This window comes from Dendronephthya gigantea, unplaced genomic scaffold, assembly GCF_004324835.1.
Source record: "Dendronephthya gigantea isolate DGI-Jeju-01 unplaced genomic scaffold, DenGig_1.0 000029F, whole genome shotgun sequence".
Lineage (NCBI taxonomy): Eukaryota > Metazoa > Cnidaria > Anthozoa > Malacalcyonacea > Nephtheidae > Dendronephthya > Dendronephthya gigantea.
Window position 1 is genome coordinate 954,057 of NW_021163039.1, and position 16,967 is coordinate 971,023.

Below are 16,967 nucleotides of genomic sequence, written 5' to 3' on the forward strand. Positions count from 1 at the left end.
CCCGTTAATTCGCCAACATCAAACTTCGTTGTTAAATAAGCACGCACGTGTTCTTCAAATCGCGCAGATCCTTTTCTTCCCTTGGCCAACGCCCATCCTTCTCTCTGGAACAAGTGCTTTTCACTGGATGATTTTGTAACTTTGCTAGATAAACCAATAACATCTGATTCTACGACAGACGAAAGTTTCTCGGCCCACTGTCGTCGGATAGTATCATATGTTGTTTCGCTGTTCCTATAGTCGCTTGAGTGAACCCCAACATCCAGGTGGAGTTGTAAATCCGAAAATGTGTCAAAAATCGCCATACATCCCAGTTCAGAACATTCAAAAACGCCGCTGTGCCCAGCCTCTCCGTCCTTTTGTTTTAGTTCTCGTAAATCCGAAAACTTAAAGAAATCCTCATTGCTAGGAGTTTCAAGTTCAGTTGGTTGTTGGTGATTAACATAAATGTCGTTAGAACTAATGTACTTTCCAGGACCAATTCCAAACGCTTTCCACATTCGTATTCCATCTTTTTCAATTTTGAAGTTATGAAAAGAACTGATTTGGTCAATCTTATGAACTTCTATGGTTTTCTTTGCTTCGTTTACCATGTTAACCGAGGCACTTGTGCCTTTTATCTTCTTTTTGAGGAGAGCTTCCCTCATATCCGATGCAGTCAATATATCATGGCCCTCACAACAGTGTTGTCGAATGGCTTGCTTCATAGGACAAAGAATGCGGTCGCAAATGTCCTTGCCTTGTTGTGGCTCCGAATAATCGTATCTTTCAATACGTATCCCAACTCTTTCCCCAACATCCTTTGCAGCTGGAATAAGATAATTATTATGGTAGCAACCAGCTTCATCCGACCTTAGATAAGCCACCGAGATATTTGGTACTTGCTTTCGAATATTATGCAGAAGATCTTCAAGAACTGATGTAACAGCGTACCAGTCCTGTGTACAGGAATTGAAAAGGTGGGCGAAAGACATGACTTTTATTTTGGATGTAATACGATCTCGGAACACCACGCTACTTATGTGCCAGCTTAAACCTCTCTTACCGTACCAGTCACTTTGTTTCTCTCGGTGCTTCAACTGCAAAAACTTCATTGCCCAATCCATAATAATCAGAACGGAGTTGCTTTGCAAGTTGGCTATGACATCCTGCTTTGCGCGTTCTTGGTTCACAGACCTTAGTACATGAGCTTTCCAACGAAAAATGTTATCTCGGGATTTTTTGAAGTCCCAAAGCATGTCTTCTTTTTGTTCCTCAGATTCGAATTTGTCCTTTTGTTGACCAATCATCTTCTCAATATCATGAAATGTATCAAATAGACTTTCACACTGCTCGCATATGACTGAATGTTGATGGTCACATTTCTCTCTAAAGTGCTTGTCATCTGGATCACTCAAGGCATATCTTCGACAATGATCGCCACAAGGACTTTCTTCCTCATTGCAGTGAACCTTGTAATCTGTTTTGAGATAAAGCTTTCCATCGTTCAGTCGCTTCTTCACATCCAAACACCATTTTTTCTCCACACCAGTTTTTTGCAATTGATCGATAATCTGGGAAAGGACGCTAAAGGCCTCTGCCCCATCCGCGGCAGTGTTATCAATGCCAGCTAAAGATTTCTGCTGGGCTGCTTCCCTGACTTCAAGTATACGGTATAGAGTCGCTCGGCTCAGAGGAACAAAAGATTCTTCTTTACAATACTCGAGGTATTGGGCAATCATCGTCGATCTTGTCACTGTACGAATGACGTTTGGGATGATAATTTTCTCACCGCTATCAAACTTTAATTTCCTTGTACCATAAGCAGTGTCTTGGTAAAAGTATGGCCTGTCTACGAAACTGACAAAATGATCAACTTTACCCATGTCGAGGCGGACGCGATGGCGATGCACTTTCTCAACTGGTGTCCCCGGGCCAACATTTTTTGCGTGTTCCCTTGCTCGCTTTATTTGCCACATCGTTACTTTACAATATGGTTCATGCAATTTCTGCAATTTGGGAGCAGAGTATTCATAAGCGTAAATGCTTAGTATTTGAGTCTTCAGATTTCTAGTGGGTGCGTCTCTGAATGCGGTCATTAGCGCGACAAGATCATCCGACACTGGCTCTGTGGTATTCCTATCTGACGACAAATTGCAAACGGACTGAAAAAGAGCTTCACCATCATCGGGAGCAATTATTTCACAAATAAGTTTCATTCCCTCCTCTGCTTTTTCGATGCATTCAGAACGTTCATGTTCAGATGTATCCTCCCAAGACTTGTTCAGCTGATACGTCAAAGGCGTGAATTGATGTTTGGGAGCATGACGGGAAACGTCTTCCATAGCGTTGTTGTAAGCATACACGGCTTCTGTAGTCTTTGGAATCTGTGGTATATCACATTCAAAATCTGACATATCTTGCGAAAAGCTTGGCATCCAGTTAGGACTCTTTGCTGTTTCGCTGGAAGGCCTTACGTTAATGGGAGTGGCAGCACTTGAGTGTTCCAAATGGTCTTCAATTGCAATTTTTGCCATTTGCTTTGCCAATCTAAGTTGCAAAAAAAGCTAATAAACTTGTTTCTTTTCAGCTTGACCTTTTGCACGATAGTTACCTTTCTTCTTGAACTTTCTCCTCATTAAGTTCTTCACCTGGTTGTGTAGCCTCTGCACGCCCATCAAATTTGACCCACTTTGCAGTTCCAGACATTTTTTCAGTGTTTTTTTAAGCATTGTGTACAAATAGCTAAAAAGTTATAGGATTAATTAAGGCCTATCTACATTATAATCGTTTACAATTCTTACCATAAGGTATATGATTGAATAAACACATATGGGAATGGGGAAACATTGACAACCCAAATACTGTAGTATATTATTGCATTTACCAACACACGCGCGCTTCCACGTCATGCATTTAAAACGGTAAGAGGCCAGAGCAAAGGTAGAAATTTCATGCATCAGCATACAATTTCCCACACAAGAAATTGAAAATTGTGCTTGTTCAAATATTAATATCCCTTCAGTGTCCAGGTGAGTTCGCGTAATTTATTCACCACGTCACCACATGTGAGCAACAGTAAGCTTAAGCAAGTGACTTTTTCATCACAATCGAATTCGCGAATCAACAATCTTGACCCAGTCTTTTTACGTTGCTCATGCCGTACGTGTTGTCAGAAACGTCACTTGCTTAAGCTCACTAATAATGGCAAGGTCGCAGGTACAATATCTTTCATTTTTATACGATGGCGTTTTTACTAACTACAGGGTGGATAAAAATTTGAATATTTTGTACAAGAATACTAACGGGATCCAAGCGGAACAACTACACCATATAACAAAAAAATATCCTTTGTACGATCAAGGTTGATTACTTCCCGTCCTTTACATGCTTTCTTCACATCGTGCTTGTGACGTGGATGCTGACAAGGTGTCGCCGAACGCCAGAATTTTCCCAAGCCATGTCGATGACTAGGACATATCCACATACACCTTTTTTGAGCATCGTTGATGTCAAAATACCCGGCACGTGTTAAAATTAACTCAGATTCTGTAACTTTAGATTTTGACAAGTGATATTTCCTCAAATGTGCTGAAACATCATCACAACAATCTACAAGCCTAACAGTTTCGGTGCAACCGCGAGAATTCCCACAAGGGAAGGTAACTTTTTCAGCAAACGAACATGTATTTCTTTCCTCGCCTTCCATGGCATGACATTATCACACTATGTAATAAGACTCATAACTTGAAATCGACATTAATTGATTGTGCTAATTAAATGTCAACAAATTAGCGTCAGCAATACACACCTCCTATTCTTGGCACTGCCTCACTGAATAATGTAATTGATGTTTTTTCCCCATCATTTTTAGTTTGATTCACAACATTTCTTAGGTTATGCACAAAGTTATAATGCGCGACGTTTCTCTATATATATACAGAACCCCCGCGCTCTAGGGTCAAAGCTATGCAATTTAAATTTCATTTTGATTTTATAGAGACTTGCAAAATAGTATACATTCACCTGAGAACTGTAAGCGTTTGTTTATAGAAGAGTTTATAAAGACATTTTTACATTCCTTAACGTATTCCACGATAACATTGGCAAGTGTTGACAAAGTGCTTTGATTCGTTGATTAGTATAAAATATCCTCATCGCCGAAATATTCAATATAAATTATAACAGATTTTAAAGACGAAAATGCTGTGCAGCAAACTTTTATTATTGAAACGAAAACTCCAAACCTAGGTACCAAAAACCATACAAGGCACAAATCCTAGGTGCGCTGAACTTTTGCAAAATTCGGTATTAAAGATCTGCTATAAATAGCATATGTTATAGTTTGACATTCCAGTACAGTTTTTGGAACCGAATGTTTTTATAACTATATCAGTATATTTTACAAAATACGGCTATTACGATCCAGTTAAACAATTAAATATTCTCACAAAATCGAGTGATTTATCGGGAAGTTCAAAGAAGCGGAGAGCAAGCGAATATATAGTTTTACGGGAATTTTTTCCTGATTTTGCCGCCAATTTCCGGTTCTGTCATTATGATAAAAATAGGTTTAAAAATCGTCAAGAAAACAGAGTGCCAGAACGTCACAAAATCGTATTTTAGCAAAGCTATAAAATAGCTATCAGTAATCGAGATTTAAGCTTCTTTCAATTTTTACCTCTGGATCATCGGTCGGTTTTTACGGAGACAGCCTCTTAAAACGTTCTCTTGACGTTCACACTCGACAAGCTCATCGTTATTGATTACCACCTGGAAAGATGTGATCGTAAAGCATGGGGCTGGCAGCTATAACAGCAACGGTCTACTACTCCTCCAGACTTGTGCAGAGCATGATCTTCTGATCACAAACACTACCTTACCGCCTCCCTTACCCATAAAAAAACAACATGGATGCACCCGCGCTCAAAGCACTGGCATAGCTTCGACTATGTCATCGTCAGTGGCCGGTTGTATAAAAACGTAGTTAGCGCTAACTGCAGTTAAAAAGTAGTTAAAAAGTAGTTAACTTTAATCACATAGTTAAGCCGGTTGTATAAAAGTGTAGTTAGCCTTAACTGCAGTTAAAACCTAGTTAAAGTTAACTGTCCTCAAGGGCATCGTTAACTTTCCAAATCGTAGTTAAAAATGGCGTCTTGAGCTTTCGAGGAGTGAGAAAACATTAAAATCAACACATACCAAGGTTGTCAACCGTTATCCACTCAGAAAAGGCCCCGTTGAAGCTTGTAAACTTTCAATATGCTTTTATTTTTTACATTTGGGCAGCAACGGAGTATATTTTTGCTTCGGGAGACGTGTCGATGCCAAATTACGATCCTAGAAAAGATTAGCCATCTCCATTTTCAACTGAAACCGGTATTTTGACTCAAAGGGACCTTTTTATATTAAGAGCGCCATTTTCGTTGAATTATTTTGAATTTTCTCCTTGTTTTATTGCATTATTATTGACTTTGAACAAGACTGCGGACTCGTATTTACAAAAATTGACAGTATTTTGATCTAAAATATTGGAAAAGTATTAGATTATACATACTTCATTAGATTACTACATAGATTCTGTGAAACTCGTGTTTTAGATGGTGTTCAGGTTATCATGACCGCAATGAAACCAATAAATTGCAGTTTATAGCGTAACCCTATGATGTTATACATAGTTTATAAATTGTGTTTCTTTGATTCGAGAAATTTTATCATGATTTTTTTAGAAGAATTCAGGACAAGAAGTTCATGAACTCCAGAAAGTTGTAAATGAAAAGGGGAATGAAACCGAAGAACTTTCCCAGCAAATCGCAACTTTGCGACTTAAAAACGAGACGACGGAAAGGGAAAAGGAGACATTTCGGCAAGAAAATATTGACAAGAGCAACAAAATTGAGCAACTTCAGGAAGATAAAATGAAGGAACTCCAAGAGAAAATCGCAAGTAAGAACAGGAAAATACGGGAACTTGAAGAAGATATCGATCAAACGGAAAAAGAAGTGGAAAAAATCAACAATGAATGCGCTGGTAAGGAAGATGAAATTGAGCAGCTTCGAGAAGATAAGAAGGCGCTAAAGAATGAAATGGAAACACTTCGGCAAAGAAACGTTGACAATAAAAATGAAATTCAGCAACTCTGGAACGAGGAAAATGAAATGAAAAGTAAAATTAAGCAACTTCAGGCCGATAAGATCAAAACGGAGAATACAATTCAGCTACTTAAAAATGAAAAGAATCGGGATAGAAATGAAATTCAGCAACTTCAGGGTGAAAAGAGCAAAATGGAAAACAGTATTCAGCGGCTTCAAAAAGAAAACAATGGCATGAAAATTGAAATTCAGCAACTTCAGGGTGAAAAGAGCAAAATTGAGAACAGTAATCAGCAGCTTCAAAAAGAAAGTAATGGCATGAAAATTGAAATTCAGCAACATCGGACCAATAAGACCAAAATGGAGAACAGTATTGAGGAGCTTCAGACAGAAAAAAATGAGATGAAAAATGAAATTCAGCAACTTCAGGGTGATAAAATCAAAATGGAGAACAGCATTCAGAAGCTTCAGAGAAAGAATAATGAGATGGGAAATGAAAATCAGCAACTTCGGAACAGCATGGACCAGACGAACAGTAAGAAGCAACAACTTCAGGCAGAAAATGATGCAATGAGCAATGAAATTCATCGTCTTCAAGAAGAAAGAAATCAGATGAGCCGTGAAATTCGGCTACGTTTGGGCGATAACAGCAAAATGGAGGTTGATATTCAGCAGCTTCAGAAAGAAAAGAATGAAATGAGAGGTGAAATTCAGCATCGTCGGGACAGTATCGACCAGATAAACAATGAAATTCAGCAACATCAGATAGAAAAGAACGTGATGAGTAATGAAATACGGCGTCTTGAGGATGAACGATATGCTATGCGATATGAAATACAGCAACTTCAAAAACAAATCGACAATTTGACATCACAGGCTATGTCTAGAACCCCTATCGAAGAAGGTGATGTGGTGGTTTCAACTAATGAACTCGGACGAGGGGCTTATGGTGCCGTTTATGAGGGAAACTTTCATGGATCTAAAGTAGCGGTTAAAGAATATCACGAACTAATCATATCTCCACATAATCTGGAGCATCTCCAACGTGAAGTGTATATTGCATCGCAGTGTCGTCATCCGAATTTACTACAGTTCATATGCGCAGAGAGAAATAATCATAACCATCTGTTAATCGTGACAGAACTGATGGATATGAATTTACGTACATATATGGGACGTCTAACCTTGCGGCTGCATTACGAGGAAGTCAGATTAATTTCCTTGGACGTGGCATGTGGTCTCAACTACCTTCATACAAAGAAACCAAGGCCAATAATCCATCGTGATATCAGCAGTGCCAACGTGTTGTTAGAAATTGGAAATCGTTCACCAAGAAGAGCGAAGATATCAGATTATGGTTCAGCCAATTTCATGGATATGTGTAAAACTAAAAATCCAGGAGCAGTTCTTTACGCCGCACCTGAAGCCGGGCAAGCTAGACAGGACCCTAAGGTAATGAGAATAGAACCAAATTCTTCAGAGATCAATTTATTGTCGTGCCCTCTATAAAGCCAACTTGTTTGAATTTTTTTATAACCTGGGTAATCATGTTCAGTTGAGACGTGGTAGATAAGAGTGACGTGGTTGAGACTTGAGAAGTAGTTTTAATTAACTAACATAGACCATTTACTTTAAAACTACTTAAAATGGATGCGAAAATGTCTTGATATTTTGGCAAAGGTCCTTAAATCGAAACCTTGAAATGATTTCCTTGTTTAATTTAGGCAGTAAAAAACTTTTTTACCGTTCTTTTTTATTATGGCATATTTTTGTTTTCGCACACAGATCGATGTCTTCAGTTATGGGATTCTGGTGTGTGAGATGTCCATCTGTGAACTACCTATCCCTGAAAGTAGAGAAAATCAAAGAGAAAGAATTCCAAACAGGAATGTGAAACAACTGGTGAAGACCTGCACGAAAGCTGAACCACCAGCAAGACCAACGATGCAGGATGTGATTGAACATTGGAAACGCTACGAGTCTCAAGACACGGGCCGTTTTCCCTTTTTGCGGAAGTGAAGTGAAATTTTGTGTAACGGTAACGTAAATGCCATTATATTGAAAAATAACCAAAAAAATTTAAAAATCTTATAGATAATATCTTCTTCTTAATTTTTTTCTAGAATTCTAGCAACCAATTACTAACTTTATAAGGATATATTTAAAACTATTCGGCCACCGATAGCTAAACAACGAAGTCGAAGAGTGAATAGTTTACAGCCAAAACACTGTACTCAATTTATGCAACACTGTAATCAACGGAGATCATGATCATGACTGATCGTTTAAAAGATGTAAATCGTGAAATATTTCTTATATCAACTAGCTATAAGAAGGATCCAAAGTGTTTCAATATAGCTACGACCACGGCATGTATAGCAATATCTATTACATGAGTTAAAATATAGACAAACATAGGCAACATTTTTTAGTTAAAACTGTTTCTTAAATAAAGCGTAGTCGCTATTAATTGTTTGTTATACCTTTGTTTCATTTTAACATGAAATTAAGTGTTGAGAATGATTTTAAACAACGTAAGTTTAAACATTTAAGAACATTTCACCTTTTTAAGACATTTTACAACAATAATCGTATGTTTCTACCTTCGTTTTTCCAAGCCACCACCGACTTTGATTATAATATAACATTTATAGCACGCGCGTGCTGATTGGTCGAGAAGCGTGTTTCTATAACTGTGTATAGAAACACGGGACTTTTCCCGCCGAACGTGACAAGCGCAGTAATGTAATGAGAATTTGTAATTGAATTGAAATATTAAATTTGTACAAAATCTTTTTATTGAGTTATATTATAAAAGAAATAGAAATAACGTGGAGAACAGATTATTTCTCGTACTCCTAAACTCCCACGCGTGTTTCTATAACTGTATAAAAACGCGGAAAATGTTTTCTATTTCTTAATTATTGCTTAAGTAGGATATGTATTGTCACAGCAGAGAGACGCGAAATACATCATCGCCCGATCGAAATAAAACAGCGTGCTTTTCGTTTTAAAGTCTCGAGCTAACTGGAATATGTTTTCACAATTTCCTGCATTTACTGACGGTGATCAGCTATAATAAATACATGCATGTCGTCATTTCTATCGTAGCATTTTCGAACACGTATTAGTCGATCCTGTCAATAAAATGTACCGAAATCGATGGTACTTTTGCATATGAATGGTTGAAAAATAATCTATCACAGTACCGAAACTATAGAATATCTATATACTGAATTATTAACCATGTCAAGACACTAAAATTACAATGATTTTGTCATTAATGCCTTTTGTACGCGCATCATCACATCACGGAAAATAGCAAGAGTTTTATGTATACTCTTTACAAGTTTTCGAACATACCTGCTGAATCGAATCTTTCCTTCAGAAACTTGAAAAGTAGCTACTATCGAAGCAGTATTCTCCAGTATTCTCCATAGATGGTTATCTAATCGTGCAGTACTTGAAAACAAAGTCTAATTTCTAAGGATTTGAAATATCTCTACGCAAAAGGCATTAATTATTGCGTCCTACTATATGCTGTTTAAACAATTCTTGCATGCATGTACAATTCATTTACATTTTCAAATCATGAGCAATGAATATGAAATATAATTTAAGAAATAATTAAAGAATATAATCTATAATGATTCGTATTTGATTATATAATTGACTAAAAAGTTTCTGGTATATATAAAGAGATAACTTTAATAACACTGATATACTCATGCACGCTACTCTCTAAAAGCCCGCGACCCGCGACAAAAAACCCGCGACCCGCGACAAGATTTTATCTCTCCGTTCGCTAAATTAATTGTAAACTTGCTATCTGACAGCAGCAATTCTAAAGAAATAGAACAGCATGAATCCGTGGGAAATATATTCACCGCCAACGTAATGGAAGAATCTCGTTGAAAGCAGCTGGTGTTGCCGTTTAGTTTGCCACAGCTGTTGATTTTCAACCGCTTTTGTGATTGTTGTTTTTGACAGAAATAAGGAACGCGTTATTTCTTCGTCATGTTTTATACGTGACATATGCCGTAACATTTGAGAGTGATATAGACTGAATATAAAATGGAAAACGGATAGATTTTGCTTTTTACAAGGCGGAAGGAAGTGAAAATATACGAAGTTTCATTGTTGACGAACTTTGTCAGGTATAAGGTTATATCTTGTGCTTCTTTATGGTTAACCCGTGACACGAGAACGAACTGAGTTACTCAATTTAAGTTATCAAAACGATAACTCATTCGTGCAGACATTTTTCTTGAGTCTCAGTTTTTTAGCTCTCGTTTGTTATACGAAAATAATAGCTACATTTGGGCAGCACATTTGAAACGTATAGGGCAAACGTATAGAATTTCATGCATGAAGACCCTCGTCTATAGCTATTACTATAGGAAGTAGCCGTATGAATCGGGGTTTATATATAGTCGTATGATAGCAGTGTATTAAATTAACCTGTCTGCCATGTTGACTGTTAAGCTATCAGACTTGCGACAAGGCTGCTTCATATATGTTCAGAACTATGGATTTTTGTGCCGTAAATTGAAAGTGAAACCAAGATTGGATGCTATTTGCATGGTGATTTGAAAGTTGTTTACAGTCCGTAATATAAATGCAACAATTCGTTCAGTTTGTTTACATTTTTAGTTCATATATGTTCTATATAATATGATTAATATCATGTAGTGTAGGTATAATCAATAAAATTTTCGATATAAAAAAAAACATGCGGAAAAATTTAAGCAATGTAAATAAATTAGCTATATACATACCCATTTTAATGTGACCAATTTAATTTGCATGTCAATAACTATTCAGTGAGATAAATATTCTAAAACACAATATATATCCAATGATTGTTCTATCTTTGTCACTTGCAATGTTTTTTTTTTATTATTATACATAAATCACATGACCTGACAATTTAGAGCCTTTTCTAATCGAGCACCATCTCCTTTTAAACTAGAATTTACGGCATCAGCCATCCCAAACATTCGCAATGTACTTTTCCCATCTGAGTAAATATTCTTCTTCGTTGATTGCTTGGGAAATGTGGACTTAATGTTTTACTTTATACTTGTGTACATTTTGTTAATGTAATTTTGTTAGTATTTTTCTTTTCATGTTTTGTGTTTTGTATGAAAACAGATTACTGGGAACCAGCCTTACATCTTTGCACATATATTTTTTGAATTTAGAGAGCAATACTTAGATATACAACGAAAAATTGTCTACTATTGAAGATGGAATGAAGCTACACTATTTGTGTAGCATACAAACATGGCCTCGTCTGGGAGCGATAGTCTTGATTACCGTGGGCCCTGGGATTTAATATGGCATCGAGTTTTCAGACCCATTTTTCGAACACCAACCGTGTCAAGTCAAAGAGCCCAACCAAGTGTAGATGTATCAAAGGTAAACTGCATGCATAGTTATCTCCATCAGTTTAACATAAATCAGTTTAATTTATTGTTAGAAGAGGACTCAGTTTACTCCAGGCAGGAGAGCAAAAGTGCTAGTTTTCATTATATTCTGCCGCAATGAATATTGGCGAAGGCAATTAAGCGTCTGGGTACGCGCTCGGTGGTTAAATTGTAAACTCTATGTCACAAAAGCTGTACGATCATTCATTTAGGTCAGGAAAAAGGTCAGAAATGAACGAAAGACAGATGAAGGTAATAACCATATAAAAAATTGAAAGTAATAACTACATGGAAAATTAAACAGGGTTTTCACAGCGTGTACACGGATAAAAAGCATTGAACATGCACGAGTAAACAAACCGAAGGCACAATCCAGCTTTCCACATAAGTTATTGTAACAACGAAGTTTAACAAGTACTTATATGGTTACCTTCATTTTTCCCGAGACGATAGTTTGTAGGAAAAAGAAAAATGTGAACAAAATTTGGCGAAACGAATTTTTATAAGAATAAAAGACGTGGTTCTTTGTGACAGATTTCCTCTGCATATCTTTAATTAATCAAATTTTTCTCTTTTTGGAGGAAAGATCTTCCAAGCTGAAGTTGAACATTTTTCTCCCGGACGTTCCAACACAAACAATTCGCAAGTACTTCCGGCTTATTTAGGTCAACTCTCAAACTGGGTTCATTTTATCCAAGCCAAGTGTCTGGAGATGAGACTGAACATTCTTTATCGGGTGATCCCTCCTCACTTATTGGCACTGTCTTTTCTAAGGCTTCCGACATTTCCCTCTTAGACACCCTTAGAAACCCTGTCTCTACCACCCCTAGCATTAGTTCTACCCCCTTAATTAGTTCTGACACGTCATCCCTTCAATTTTGCTGTTACTGTTAGGGATGTCATACTTAGGAATTTTCATATCCTGCAGCGTTATCCCGAGACATCTTCCACTTTCACCGATAACCCCTTAGTCTCTTTAAAAATATCCGGGCCACGTGTTTCCACGTGTTTATCACGCGTTTCCACATACAAAACATTTATTCTTCCCTATTTATTTTCACACTAACTCTCCTGACGAACAGTAAGTATCTACCTAGTATGAACGAGTTTTGTGTTTGGCTTTTTGTAACAAAAGTGAACAGTGTTCATGATTCGTTCTTTTAAAAATCAATTTCTATAGCTCATTTTGTTTTATTTTTATCATCAACTAATAGCAAAGCTTGTTCATATAGGTACGTACCGACCCTTGACAAAGGCCCTCAGGTCGAAACGTCGAGAGGGGGTTGTCTATTTTAGGCAGTTTTTATACCATATTTCATGCTAAGTTGTTTGAAGACGCTGCTACGCTGCTCCCTGGTTATATTAGTTCATACGAGTAGTTAGTTGTTTACCGAAAATGGTAGAAGGCAAAAACCACGAATTAAAACGTCACAATGTGAATGTCACACATATAGAACACAGCTACATTGTATACTTTCCTTTATGTTTTATATAATATTTATTCCTGTTTGCCTTCTAATTATACAGAATGCGTAATAAGTCATGATAAAGAAGACGAAGAGCAGGCCGAAGAATTTCGTCTTCAAATAATGGACGGAAAGCGAATAAGAGATGAAATCAATGAGCTTCAACAAAAAAGTAAAGCCCAAGACAGTGAGATTCAGCAACTTCAAAACGAAAATGACGGCATGAACACCGAGATGCAATATATTACACAAGACAACTTGAACAAAAACAGCATGATACTTCACCTGTTTCAAGAAAACAACCACCGAAAAAAAGAAATTGAACAACTTCGTGGACAAAACAACAAGAATGAAAAAATCCGTGAGGAACTTTGTCAAGGAAACAACAACGAAACCAACGTCGTTGAGCAACTTCTCCAAGAAAATAGCGACAATAACAAGGAAATCAAACGACTTTTTCAGGTAAATAGTGACATGAATAATGAAATCGCGTTACTTCGTCAAGAGAACAACACAAAGAATAAAGAAGTCGAGGAGCGTCGTCAAGAAAACTACCAAAAAGAAAAGGAAATCGAGCAACTTCGCGAAGGAGACAACAAAAAAAATAACGAAATTGAGGAACTTCGTAAATATAAAAGCGTAAGCCATGACCAAATTGAGCAACTTCGTTATGAGATCACCAACAAAAATAACGAAATCATGCGACTTCGTCAAGAAAATAGCAACAAAAAAGACGAAATTGAACAAGTTCGTCGAGAAAATAACGACAAGAGTAAAAAAATTGAAAACATTGATCAAATTAACAAAATGATGGATAAAGTAATTGATCAACTAAGGGAAGAAACCATAAGCAAAAGTACCGAAATTGACCAACTTAAGGTGGAAAACAGCGCCGAAATTAAAAAACTCCGTCAGCAAAACAACTGCAATAACAAGAAAATTTGTCATCTACAAGAACAAATTAAGGAAATGGTTGATCTAACTACGGGACTTCGCCAAGAAAACCAAAACCAAAATGACAAAATCCAGCAACTTGATCGTGAAAACGAAGACAAAAACATAGAAATAGAGAAACTTCGTCAATCTATCAACGAATTGAATGACGCAATTGTAAATCTTAGTCATGAAAACAATAAAAAGAACGAGGAAATCAAACAAATTCGTGAAACAAACGCCATCAAAAACGATAACGAGTCTACGAAACCTCGTCAGGAAAACAACGATGAGAATAAAGGAGTTGAGGAACTTCGTCAAGAAAACAGAAATATGAATGAAAAAATTGATGAACTTTGTGAAAAAAACAAGAACAAAGATGTAGAAAAGAATGAAATGAAAAGTAAATTTATGCAACTTCAGGATGATAAGATCAGAACGGAGATTACCATTCAGCTACTTCAGGAAGAAGGAAATGAGATGAGCCATGAAATTCAGCAACTTTGGGACAGTATAGACCAGATGAACAATGAAATTCAGCAACACCAGAGAGAAAAGAATGAGATGAGTAATGAAATACAGCGTCTTCAGGAAGAAAGAAATGGGATGAGCAATGAAATTCAGCAACACCAGAGAGAAAAGAATGAGATGAGTAATGAAATACAGCGTCTTCAGGAAGAAAGAAATGGGATGAGCAATGAAATTCAGCAACATCAGAGAGAAAAGAAGGAGATGAGTAATGAGATACAGCGTCTTCAGGAAGAAAGAAATGGGATGAGCAATGAAATTCAGCAACATCAGAGAGAAAAGAAGGAGATGAGTAATGAGATACAGCGTCTTCAGGAAGAAAGAAATGGGATGAAGCATGAAATTCAGCAACTTCGAAGACATATCGACAATATGACATCAGACGCTACGTCTAGGGTTGAAGAAGGTGCCGTAGTGGTTTCAACTAATGTACTCGGACTAGGGGCTTATGGCACTGTATACAAGGGAGATTTTCATGGATCCAAAGTAGCGGTTAGAGAATACCACGAAGTTATTATATCTGATTGTAACTTGCAACTTCTCCAACGCGAGGTATATATCGCATCGCAATGTCGTCATCCGAATTTACTTCAGTTCATATGCGCGACGAGAAATGATCAAAATATTTTGTTAATCGTGACAGAACTGATGGATATGACTTTGCATTGTTTTCTCGAGGAACGGGCGAAAAAGCAATCGCGATTGAATTATCAGCAAATTAAATTAATTTCTTTGGACGTTGCGTGTGGTCTTAACTACCTTCATTCAAAACAAAACACAATAGTCCATCGCGATGTTAGCAGTTCCAACGTATTGTTATGGATGGACACTTTTAATCATGAAGTTAGAAGAGCGAAGATATCAGATTATGGCTCAGCTAGCTACATGGATATATGCAACACACCAAATCCAGGGGCGGTCCTTTATGCCGCACCTGAAGGTAACGAAGATAGGCACGGCCCAAAGGTAATAAAATTTAAGTCGACTTTTTCATACGTTCACTTAATTAGAGGGCTTCCTGTGGTTAATTTCTGATGGTATCGAAGCCGAATGTTTTAATTTACTTGACTTGTATTAATGCGATTAACTTTATCTACACAGATAGATGTCTATAGCTATGGGATTCTTGTATGTGAGATATCCATCTGCGAACTGCCTGATCCAGAAAATAGAAGAAATCAAATGAAAGAGATTCCATATGAGAATGCTAAACAGCTTGTGAAAGCGTGTACGAAAAAAGACCCTAAGGCAAGACCGGAAATGAAGGATATAATTAGAATTTGGGTTCGTCTCTTGCCCAAAAAACATAGCTGGCGTAGTCACCGACATTTGTACGACAACAACTTGAGCCTGCAATCTATTATTTCAAAAAGAGTGGAAGCGGTGTAGGCAACCAAAGCAAAACAGCCTCTATTCTCATGTCTGTCCTTCAAACTCAAGGAAGTAATAATTCATTTCAGACCGCAGACATCCGCCATTTTTTTTACAATCGTAGAATGTTACTCTAGTTAAAGGTACTTCACATTTTCTTACATTAATTTTGCATTTCTTTGCAATATATAAGTTATCAATTTTTAAAGATGATGTAATCAGTGCCACCCTATATCACAGCATCATAAATTTATGTCTTTCATTTCAATATATTCAGTAATAACATACAGCGAACTTTATAAACCATGGAACGATAACTGAGGGTTATTTAGCCGCCATCTTTGAAGTCAATTTGAAGCCGAAATTGATACCAGTGCCAGTCCTTTTCTGTTGCCTTTTTTTTAGCGCGATCGTCAACCGTGAAGACAAAAGCAATCCGAAAGGGACTGCTTCGGCTTCAAAGATGGCGGCCGAGTTATCGTCAGTGGTTATCGTTCAAGTTCACATTCAAATTTTTGCTAAGTTGGCGGCGCTATAAAATAGACACGACCTTTTATAAACCATCTTTATATGTATCGCAATTAGTGCTGTCAGTGTGATCAGTTGCACTTTTCCCCAGCAGGAAACGTAATGATCGCGGGCCGGCCGTTAAATATCCTGAACCACTGGACCATGAAAGAAAGAATGAATTGTCTTATTACAAGGCTGAGATTGCACCGAGCGTATAGTTTTTAAACGAATAATAAAAGGGAATTAGGGCCTGTTTACATGGGGCGAGTTATCCCGGCTATAAGCGAGGTGAAAACTGCATATAATGAAAGACTAATCAGGTTAAGCCTTTGATGTGATGCGCTTTTTACCTCGCTTAGCCGGAATAACTCGTTCCATGTAAACAGGCCTTTAGTTGATAATGATGTATTTTGCACTCGTTCTTGTATATTGTAATTTGGCTCCCTGCATAACGCCACTGCATACTTCTCTTCTTTGTTTATGCTTGTGCTTATAAAAATCAGCTACTAAAGTTGTCAAAGCATCGTGTTTTTTTTAAATAATGCAAAATTATATCATCCTAAAAAGCAAGGGTCGTCTACATATAAGCTCGGTTTGTTGATTCTGCTCAGCCGTTGTCATAATACAAAGATAAAAATGCGGCCGTTTTAGTTCTATAGTTG

General features: G+C 37.2%; 2 protein-coding genes across 2 annotated transcripts; both read left to right on the top strand.

Annotated features, from left to right (window-relative positions):
- The first annotated feature begins 3,183 nt into the window (after positions 1 to 3,183).
- On the top strand, positions 3,184 to 8,087 carry LOC114523934 (uncharacterized protein MCAP_0864-like). Its single transcript, XM_028544999.1, has 3 exons — positions 3,184 to 3,198; positions 5,706 to 7,520; positions 7,854 to 8,087. The coding sequence occupies exons 1-3, from the start codon at positions 3,184 to 3,186 to the stop codon at positions 8,085 to 8,087; spliced, it is 2,064 nt and encodes a 687-aa protein (XP_028400800.1).
- A 4,999-nt stretch (positions 8,088 to 13,086) lies between these two features.
- LOC114523935 (interaptin-like) lies at positions 13,087 to 15,073 on the top strand. Its single transcript, XM_028545000.1, has 3 exons — positions 13,087 to 14,199; positions 14,320 to 14,976; positions 15,068 to 15,073. Exons 1-3 carry the CDS (start codon positions 13,087 to 13,089, stop codon positions 15,071 to 15,073), a joined length of 1,776 nt encoding a protein of 591 aa, XP_028400801.1.
- The last annotated feature ends 1,894 nt before the right edge of the window (positions 15,074 to 16,967 follow it).

Bases quoted from the DNA above. Each gene is read 5' to 3' on its own strand.
- LOC114523934 (XM_028544999.1), top strand. The intron at 7,521-7,853 runs GTAATGAGAATA...TTTCGCACACAG, and splicing joins AAGCTAGACAGGACCCTAAG to ATCGATGTCTTCAGTTATGG.
- LOC114523935 (XM_028545000.1), top strand. From the start codon at position 13,087: ATGGACGGAAAGCGAATAAGAGATGAAATCAATGAGCTTCAACAAAAA. The intron at 14,200-14,319 runs GTTGAGGAACTT...ATGCAACTTCAG, and splicing joins ACAACGATGAGAATAAAGGA to GATGATAAGATCAGAACGGA.